Source organism: Cariama cristata, unplaced genomic scaffold, assembly GCF_000690535.1.
Source record: "Cariama cristata isolate BGI_N322 unplaced genomic scaffold, ASM69053v1 scaffold12468, whole genome shotgun sequence".
Taxonomy (NCBI): Eukaryota; Metazoa; Chordata; class Aves; order Cariamiformes; family Cariamidae; genus Cariama; species Cariama cristata.
The window spans coordinates 42723-53057 of record NW_009630738.1 but is presented as its reverse complement, the minus strand read 5'-3'; the positions used below and the strand labels follow the sequence as shown (position 1 = coordinate 53057).

Genomic DNA, 10335 nt, shown 5'->3' with positions numbered 1-10335 from the left:
CGGTTCAGCTGCCCTAATCCTCGCTGCAGAAAGGTAATTGGGGGATACTTTCCATTTCATCTCTTCTGGAGTGTTGGGCAGGAGAGCTGGGAGGACAACTCACACTTCCTCGTAGCAGGTGAATGAATATCTACTGTGGCTGCATGGGGCAGCAGTCAAAGCATTTGCTGGATCCTACTGATGTTCTATAAAAGTGTGTGGCTGGACAGGTGAATTTCAGGGCATTCACTGTTGATAAAAACAGCAGTATTCCTTTCTTACCTTGGAAGATGTTGGCTAAAAAAAGCTTATGGATGCCATAGGTTGCCATCTTGCATATGCAGAAAAGTTTTAGGTGAATGGGAAGCTGGGTGTTTAAAAGGCATAAAACCAAATTTTAATTCTTTATCTAATGAAACTTCTGGAAAATAAGCTGAAACAACCTTACATGCTATCCTTAAGAGAATTAGCATCTGGATTTTTCTTTTATGCTGTCATGTGAATACAGATTCAGTTGGAAGTGACAAAAAACTTGTTGGAAGAGCTCACTGAAATGTGAGCCATCCAAAGGGCAGAGGATCTTTGTCCTTCTCTCAAAATCTGCCAATAGCCATAAGGGGAGAATCATCAGGCCCAATGGGGGGATGGAGTGGGGAAAACTTGCTGCTTCTGCACCATCTGTTCTGGAGAAAAATAGAAGCGTAGAAACGTGTTTCCCAGTCTCGTGAATGTATGCAGAACCCTGCTTACATCTGGTGCCAGTGAGCGGAGGCAGTAGAGTATCAGTGTTTAGCACTGAAGCTACAAGGCATCTTGCATAACTTTAGCCACAACAATGAATTCTCGTGCAATGTTCAGGGAACTGCCTGTCCCTCAGCAGAGATTTTTGCTAATCACTGAAATTCCTCTTGAGTGCATTAACCTTGTGCTTGTAGCTGCCGTAGCTTTGAGTTCTCGTGTTGATGTGATCCCACCATTTGCCTGTATTGAGAAATTAATAGGTAGTCAAATTCTGTTTGGAGAAGTTTTGCAGTTGTTTGCAGAAGTTGCCAGCAGTGAACTTTGCATTCTGTAGTGAAAATTGAACTTACTGGGGGGAGAAAGCTGCTCAGGAAAGATGCACAATTCCGTTTTAGATCTCCAATCTCCAGATATGTTTTGCTAAGATCTACCTCTAGCATCTGTGAAAGAAATGTAGTTCTGGTGGGTTATCAAGTGTCGTGAGTGAGAAGGTTTGCTAGTCACTAGGTGGCAATGTTGATTCACGTTTAAATCAGAATTTTTTTTTTCATACTGTTTTTGCAAAAGCGGAGTTGTCTTCAAAATGTACATGTGTCAGCACCACAGAACAAAATTCAGGCTTGAAGAACATGATCGCTTCAATGTGCAAAATGAATTGAAGTCGCTTTTTTTATTAAAATGCATAATGCGGCACAGTAACTGTGGTAAGAGGGGTCAGTGCTGAAATGTTCCTGTCCTTCTGGTTTGCTGTTTCATTTTCTTCCTAGTGTACTGCCTGTCCCTCCTCTGCCTGGGGTTGCAGCATTCCAGTGGGCTGGATTTCTGGTTTCCTGGACAGCTTGTGTTGATTCATTAGCTGAAAATCTGCTGAGTAGCTTTGTGCTGCTCTTAGAAGTCTTGAATGACTTTAGGATTTGAAGTTGGGAGTGAGGAATTTGGATAGCAGGATGTGGTGGTGTCTCACGGCATCGACTGCAGTGATTCTTCATATTCCCGCTATCCAGAAGGAAGAATTTAAGTTAATGCTTTTGCTTGCAGGAAACTGTTGCCCTTAGGGAGGAAAGGGCTAATCTAGGGAACTCTGCAGGGGTTGGAGAGGATGTATTGGCTTTGCTAGCAGTGCCTCTGGCAGACTCGGTGGTGGTGATGACTGATCCTGGAAGGAGTCCCTCTCTGGTTGGAAGGACTGCACTTGCACAGCTGAACCTAAAGCAAGGGGAAGTGTGGAAAGGGAAAGGTCAAAATGTGCCTTTCCTGCAACCTCAAGGCTTTTCAAGGGTGAGGAGAGGAGGACCAGATGGTGGACCTGTTGTTTTTTGGTGCTCCGTCACCTGGATCCTTTGTCTTGCTTTGAGGGTTCATGTTGATACTCTCAGGCTTTCCTTTAAATCTTGCAGAGAGGTTGATTCATATTTGGGCCAGCTCTGGATGTATTGTAAAGTAAGTGATGGGAACCAGCTGGAAGCCTTCATTTTGGCTACATATATGTATGTTGGGCTCAATAAGAAGAGCTCTAGGCATATGCAGGTCACTGCTTATGCATCTCACCTGTAGTTCCAGTCATTTGCACCTTGCAGGGACCAAAATGTGGCTAATTGTAACCTGAGCAACGGGCAGAGCGGCCAGTTGCCTTCTGTGACTGAACGATGCATGGAGAGCATGCAGATGAGCCTGCACCATCTGCCAGGGCCACTGTGGCTCCAGCTGTGTGGTGTGAAGCTTGGCTCCTGGTTAGGTGGCCAGGGATTGAATCTTAATATCACAAACTGCAGGGTGGAGGAAAAGCTTAATTATTAGTCAAGGAAAAACATTGCCCAAGCCACTCTGTGGATGCATTCTCTGTGTGTCTGCAATCTTGAGCTGGTGCTGGGGGAGAGGCAGCTTTCACTCAAACCTGTTTGAGTTTTGAGGTTTTGCTCTATAACAGGTCGTTGACTGCACGTGGAGCCAGGCTTCCCAGCAGCATGAGAGTTTGCCAGCCTGCTTGGTCAACCTCCATCTTATGCTGTACAGGAATCCCTGCGTGGAAGGAGTGCTCAAATTTCTCATCTCTAATGTTGCGTGTTTCTCATCGCAGTGCTCTGACAGAGTAAACCAAAGCTGGCAATTCTGGTAAAACTAGGAAAGGCACATGTTGCTTGTTGGCTTGTGCAGCACTGGGAAGTGAACATGCACTTTTGCACATTGAGGGAAGTTCTGTTTCCCACCAGAAAAGGAAGTCCATCCTTTTTGCTCTACCTCCCTCCTCCCAAGACCCCATATTGTTGGTGAAGACAAGGCTTTTGTTCCTGGGCTGCTCGCTGCTATCCCCGGCGCAGTGTTGTGGGTGGGGGAGATAGTCTCCCCTCTTTGCAGTCTCAGCACAAAGCATTGCAGGCTTTCAGCCAGCAAAGAGATGGGGAGGTGAAAGCTGCCGTTGCCATGGAAATAATGCATGCACGGAGCAGCGCTGTCCCTCCGGTGCCGGAGAGCTTGAAACCCTCAACACTCATTTCATAGCGAGGCCACATTGCAGGGACTTGCATTTCCAAGATTTTTTTTCCTTAAAAATCCTTTGCATAGCATAGGATTTTTGTTACTTTATTGTGCCAAGTTGTTGTCTGCCTCGGTGCTGGCTGGACGCGAGGAGGTGATGGTCTATGGTTCCATGGTGCTAAATCGCGTTGCCCTTGGACTGGGCAGCTGCCTCTCTTGTCCAGGGCTCCTTAACACACACTGTTAGTGAGGCTGTGGTTAGGGACTGGGTTTGCCTGCTGGGTGTCTGAACTGTCACGCTGGAAAAACGAGCATTGATATGCCTGTGTCGGATGGGTAGAATTTCCACTCTGCCTTTTCATCTTTCGGTGAGGCTCTCTGGCCACAGCAATCCTTGTGTGTACTTTTAATTTGCAGGACTAAGATGTCGTGTTTTAGGGGACTTCTTTTTAAGCTGCTAGAATGTCTCAGGATTGATTTCAAGGTGCTGGCTGGGAACAGATGCACCCAGCTGCTTTTAACCTTCATTTTCTGTTGGAAATGAGACAGGTTTAAGCTTGTACGGAGTTCTGCCTAGCAAACTGTGTCTGAACATGGTTTCTCTTAGCAGGGTGCTAACACTGCATCCACAACCTATGTTAATAAGCGTAAGTCACGTTGTACGGTTTGCAGCAACTTTGACATGAGTGGCCTTGATGAAATAAATTGTTGCATGATCAACAAGAATTTACAGAAGGAGTTAAGGGATGTACTGCAATGCCTGTGATCTCTGTACCTGGTGCAGTAACGGGGCACGCAGCTGCTTGTGATTCAGAGGTAGGTAAAGAGGCAGCCCCAGCCACCTATGATCCAGTTACAAGCGGTTTATAGAGTGCAAGGGGAAATGTTTGTGTAATCAAGTACCCAGCAGCAGGGGATGTGTTCAGGATGACATAGCCTTTCAAGGATGTCATCCAACACATACCACAGGGCCCATTATTTCTGTGCTAGAGGCTGGGCCGTTGCTGCCCGGAGCTGCCCTGCCCGACTCCAGATGTGCTGTGGTTTTAGGCTTAAACTATATCAAGACTTGTCACTGGCAGGGTGCGTGTGCAACATGGAAAAAAAAAAAAATTGTTCTTGTTGGAGAAATTGAGCTTGTCCAAAATGCCTTAGAGTAGGATGTGCATATGGAGAATTACTTAATTCTCCTTGTTTTGCAACATGTTTTCCCAGCTGTTGAAGTCTGCTGTCTCATTCAGCTTCCTGACAGCAGCACAAACATTTTGAAGGTCCCACGGCCCCATCTCATTCTCTGTTCAGCCGTTCTTATTGCTGTTGTCTGTATGTTTTTCCTTGAGCCTATTTATTTGAATTTGATTGCTACTTAGAGCTTAGTCCCACAGCTTTAGCGGAGAGCAGAGCCAAAGGTGGCACTTGCTTATGGCAGACCCCTGTGATTTATTTCTGGTGGCCATGACCTCAAGGCCCAACTCCCGCATTTAAATTCCCATCCTCCAGTGTCTGTGTGAATGCAGCTTGGCAGAATTTGTTGGGAGGAGGAAGAGAAGGGAATAAGGTGTGGAGGACCTTGCTACGTGTCTTACTGGGGGGTTTGGGAATGGGGCACTCATGCCTGTGTACGCTTTTGTCCGAAGGCCTGTCGTCCCACTTGTCTGGGCTGGCAGAAAGGTCTCAGCCATCTTTTCATGAGTCTGCCATCTTCCTTCTCAGCACTGCATCCCTGAAACCTCCTGCTCCGGAGCTCTCGGCTTTCTCCTCCAGCTCAGTGCCTTCGCTGCACCCTTTTTAAATCAGCGGTGCGCATGGGAACATGCTCCACTCTATTACTGCCAAAACCACAACAAATGGCAAGTTTCCGTCTGTCATCTCAGCTCTGCTCTGAGGCACTCTGCGGCTGGGCAGGCGATTTTCATTTTTCTTCCATAAAAGGACATTGAAACTCATCTGCAGTGGCAGTGCTCTGTGCTGCAGGCAAGGCGGGCGGCGATGCTATCGACGGCAGCGTCGGCAGTACTGCAGCAGGAGCGCCGGTGATTTCCGTATCTCTCCTCAAAGGGATGGGCAGGAGGGAGGGACCAAGGCCGAAGGTGGGGTTCAGGTGATTGTAGGCAGCAGATAACACTCAGGCAGATTTTATTGCGAAGTCCTAAAGGAAGACAGATAACAGGAGAGTGCTCCTGGTACAGCAAAACCTTAAAAGTACAGCCCCGTGTAGGAAGAGCATGCACATGCTAAACCACGTGGTCGGTCCCATCGAGGCGTGTAGGGTCAAAGTTGCACGGGGAGTGCTGAGAGCTGGGAGATCTTCTCATCCCCAGCTTTACTCTGGGCAAGCTGCTTCTGTTCTGGGAGGGACTGCACGGAGGACAGGGGAAAGCCACATGCCAGGGGCTCTCCTTGCTTCCCTGGAAGCTGGACGGTGCCTGCGCCCACAGCGTGCTCCCTGGCTGAGAGGGAGCATCTAGGAAAACCAGGGACCAGGAATGAGTTGTCCCCACTGGAGTATTCCTGTAGCTTGCATTTTGGTGTATGCTTGGTCTGGGCCGGGAACAGTTACAAGGATTGAGTGGTGCTAGCAGTAGCTTGCTTCTAAATGCCCCTTTCCAGAGAGGGGGCACAACGATCAGCCCAAAATCACTCCTTGCCTTGTCTGTATACCTGCCACCCTTCCTCGGGACACGTAGGAAGGGGCTGTAGGAGCTCTGAGAGTGTACCTCACCTGGAAAGAGGGTAGGAGTGGGCTGAGTTAATTGCTGTAGTGGGGTGGAGAAACTCCATCAGTGCACAGGTGCTGCTGCTTTTACAAGGTCAAGTCTGTTTACGCAGTGGTATGTGGAAATGCTTCACTTGATAAATGAGTCTGACAGGGGAGGAGAGGGCAAAGCCTGAAAGGGACCTGAGGAAAGAGGTCAGTTTAAATGGGGTATCTGTCTCTTAGAGGGTAAAAAAAAAAAAAAAAAAAGCTGCTGAAAGCAAGACCTCAAACTAGTCCCTTTAAAAATAGACCGTGTAAGTCAGTGCAATTTCAAGCAACAAAGCTTACTCCTGTGCTTGCTTTCTGCCTTATATAGCAATATCCATTCAGTGAAAAGGCAATTCTCCCACTGTTTACTGCCCAGTGAATACCTCTTTGTCAGGTCCATAAGAGGTAGCAGTGCCATCTTCTCTTCATGGCTTTGTCCTTTGCCGAGGAAAGGTCCAAAGGTAATAAGCTGAACACAACTTTGTGTGGGGATGGAAACTTCAGCCTCAGCAGTCTTGTCTCACCTTCTCTCCCAAGGCAGGGCCTGCAACCGTTTAGGCAGAGGAGCCCCTGACAGCAGCTGCAAACCTGTGGTGGTCAGTGCGGCTGTACGATGGCAGTGTCTTTGGAGATAAGCTGGTGGACTCCACGAGGGGTTGGATAAGAGTACCTTGGGCTCTTCACGGTGCTGGAGTGTGAAAGATCCTCAGCTGCCTTTAACGTGGCAAGTCACCAGAGTGGTCCTGTAGCCAAACTGCTGAGGCTGGAAGGACCCTGAGGGCTGTAGAGGAGCAGAAGCTGAGACCCACTGCAGGCTGACGTGAGCTGTAAGCTTTGCCTTTTCCTCCTAGATCCCTTTGAAGGAGAAAGGGAGGGAGAGGTGCACTTCCATTTCATGCAGGGACCAAGAGAAGGAGTAATGTAATGTGATCACCCTAACATCGGGGAGCAACCCTAAATCTCTGTACAGACCAGAATGCTCAGATTGCTTGTTCTGATTTTTAAACAGTGAAGTAACTTAGCCTTTGTCACTTGTCTGTCCTCGCAACAGGTGGTGATGCTACTGGGCTGCCCTGGGACTGCTGTGGGAGCTCGGTACAGGTACCCTCCATGAGAGCAGGGGCAAGTTTAAGATTAAAACTCTGCCCCGTACTAGGTGTATTTGCAGAGTATCAGAGCAGGGTTATCGTTTTGCTGCTGCAGTGGAAATGGAGGTTGGAGAGGATGGAAAAAGTCTGTTCCCAAGCCAAATTAAAAACATTGTTCTGACCTTACTCAAGAAGCTACATCTTCCCTCTCTTTCCTCCCCCTCACATTCCTGTCGTAGTAATCACTGATCTCTAACCTCGGCTTCATCTACCACAGCTAACCACTTAAAAAATGCACTTAAAACCCCCAACTCTCTGCATACACCTCACCTTGCTGTACCTTAGTGCTTCCAGGGCAGAGTTGTCTTTGGAGGCATGTGAGTCAGCAGTGGAGGTTTTGAATAGTATTGTGTCAGGGCAGCTGATGACTGTCTTTTGTTCCAGAGTGCTGAGATGGCCTAACCTGGCATGTGTAGTGCAAGGAGGTGTTTTGCTTCTCCTTTCTGTTTGCACATAAACAGATTTCAACAGATGACACAGTCATCAGACTTCCTGAGCTAATACAAGGCTGCTGCAGACTATGTCCATTTTGGAGGCTGTCAGTAGAGTTTGTTTCCTAATTTGGTCACAGTGTGCTCAGGGCTGGCCTGCTTTCCTTTTTTCTGGGTGTTTTTTTTTTTTTTCTTTTTAAAAACACTCATCCTTTTATATCATTGTCGTGGAGGGGAAGCTGTTTGTATCGGAGAACCTCCGGTTCCTCTCACTTCCTCTCTGCAGAGGAAGTGATACTTGAAAGGTCTCTTTGAAAAAGCAATGCAGTTCTGAAGCTGATATTTCAATTTATTTTTTCTTTTTCCCACTCCTTTACCAGTCTTTTGTGAGCTCATCTCAAGGAGCCTACTGGTTTTTTATCCCTTCTGGGTGGTTATCCGAGTCCTTCGTGCTGGAGGACTTTGGAATAGTTCTCTTAAGTGACAGAGTGAGCTATGCTGCAGTTAAATAACATTGATAAGCTGATACATTGGAATATATATTGCAAGAGGGAGAGAAGTGTGATTTCATCTAATGGAAAGAGTACATGTTTTGGTTCGTACATCATCGCTAACAAGAAGCCTGGTACCATGTAGGAAGCTGTAAATGCCAAACATTGGGAGAGAAATAGTGTGGCTGGTTAGCTCTGCTAAATGACCTTTAAAAGTTAGCTCATGTGTCTTGCAAATCCTCAAGAAAACTAGGGACTGCCAATCCCTTTAGAAGATGCCTGCTTTTTGGTATTGGGCCAGCGTCAGCCCCAAACAAGCTGCCTTCCTGGCTTGCAGGAGACAGTTTAGCCCTTCCACTGTCAATGTGAGTTTTCATTCAGCCATAGGAACGGCCAAGGAATCAACACCAAACCTGTAGGTTCCTTTATTACTTTTATTTCTGTGCAGGAAGAGAAAGAGAGAAGAGAAAAGTTTCCAGGTGATGCAGTTGAGGATGCAGCTCCAGCAGCTTTATTGAGTGCAGTTGGTAGGTTTGTGTGCCTTACACGGTGGTGAAGCTGTTGCTGTTGAGGGAGCTGCCGTCTGTGTTGGAGAAGACTCACTGGCCTTGGAAGCACAGGGAGATGCTGGTTACCTACTCAAATCCAATGCTATTTTGGGGTCAGAGTACATGTCATAAATAGCTTCAGCAGAGCCTCAGGTTAAGGCGCACCAGGACCAGCTTGATTACTGACGTTAAAGGTTTGGCTGTAGATGGGCAGGCACGGGCTGGTCTCTGCAGAGAGGTAACGTCAGTGTGCGTCATGTTGGATGCCAGGTAACCATTGACCTCTGGAACATGAGTAACGGAGAAATGGGAACAGGAAGTGGTGAGGCAGCAAGTTTAGAGGGGGAAAGGGAAGGTGAGACAGAAGCTTTCTTCTAATTTAGTAAAAATCACCTCTGTGTGTCATTCTTATTTGCATATTATCTTCTAATTAGCCATGACTGACTCACCCACCACTTCCACCTGAAAGGAACGATGTGTTTTTGAAGTATATGCCTTATAATCTCAGTAGGCCAGCATTTCTTCTCCTCCTCCTCCTCCCTCCCCTTCCAGTGCCCCACAAAATGCATTCTCTTACTGCTTTTAACCTTCAAGCCTCTTTTCTTCTGCGCTCTCTCCGTTACTACTCTTGCATTATTAATGGGGCTGTAGCGATTCAGCCAGAACACTGACATTACTAATTACTACTTGTAGCAGAGAAACAAGGAACAAGATAGAAACTGGGTCAGAAAATGTTGTCATCGTAAAATGATAGCGTCAGAACTGGGGAGCAGAACTCCTTGTATGAGCAGGTTTGCATTGGAAATAGCCTCCTTCACCCAGTAGCATACCTGTATGCCTTCACCATGCACGTCCTCCTTGCTTATTTGCTGGCATGCAGATGGAAAGACCACCTCGTGCATACAAAAAAGTTAATGGACCTGTAATTTCCAGGCGCAGAGGAACGGAGTGGTATGTTGTGTTCTGCCTCGTAGCACTTCAAGCATCACAAAATTCATGTGCTGTTCATTGCTGGTGCTGTAGTAGGAAGCCCCTTCCCTTGTTGGTGTCAAAGGCTGAAGAAGCATCAGTGACTGTGTTTTACTTTTGCATTCAGTGAGAGCCTGTCACACTCGATGTATTCAGATTGTCCTTGGTAGTACCAAGGGCATCCTATAGCTGCAAACAGCTCTCCATGCTCCGTGTAAGAATACGGCTGGTATGAAATCAGAACAAGAACATTATTTTGGGGATGCAGCAATTAACCTGTGAATCCTGGGCTACTCTAAGCGTAAGGAATTGCCTGATTCTGGTTAATGAAGCTGTGCCTCTTCATTCAATTGGGCAGAGCATCCGCTTGGGAATCTGGCATCCCTTGGAGGCCTCACGTGAACAGCTGAGCTTGCTCCTTGAGAGAGGGGCAAGTGTGAAAAGGGAATTTACTATAAAATGTATCAACTCTTATGGTAAGTGACAGTTAGAGAAAGTAATGCTGTCATCTTTTAAATAGTTAAAACAACTAAAATACATAGGTCAGCAGTAAAACACAAATACAAAATTGATCAGTGTGTGCTGGCAAGACTGAAGTCCATCTCCCAAAAAGAGGCTTTAAAAGAAAAAGACAAACTGAAGTCTAATCTCTCCCAGAGGTATGAATTTGCTTGCTAGTGATGAGAGATGAGAGCATGTTTCTGGGTGAAATGACTGACTCGAGGTGGCAGATTCCTTAGTCTCTTGGAGACAGGGGAAGGGACTGGGTGTTTTTTCCCTCTCTGTGTTGCTGGTCCCAGTATGCAT

At 46.9% G+C, this 10335-nt stretch overlaps 1 protein-coding gene across 1 annotated transcript in view; it reads left to right on the top strand.

Moving 5' to 3' along the window:
• Positions 1-10335, top strand: part of RNF216 (ring finger protein 216) — a 63136-nt gene that overhangs the window by 15520 nt on the left and 37281 nt on the right. The window contains 1 exon segment of the mRNA XM_009705682.1: positions 1-33. This exon segment is cut by the window's left edge and continues 6 nt beyond it. Coding sequence (XP_009703984.1) covers positions 1-33 — 33 coding nt within the window.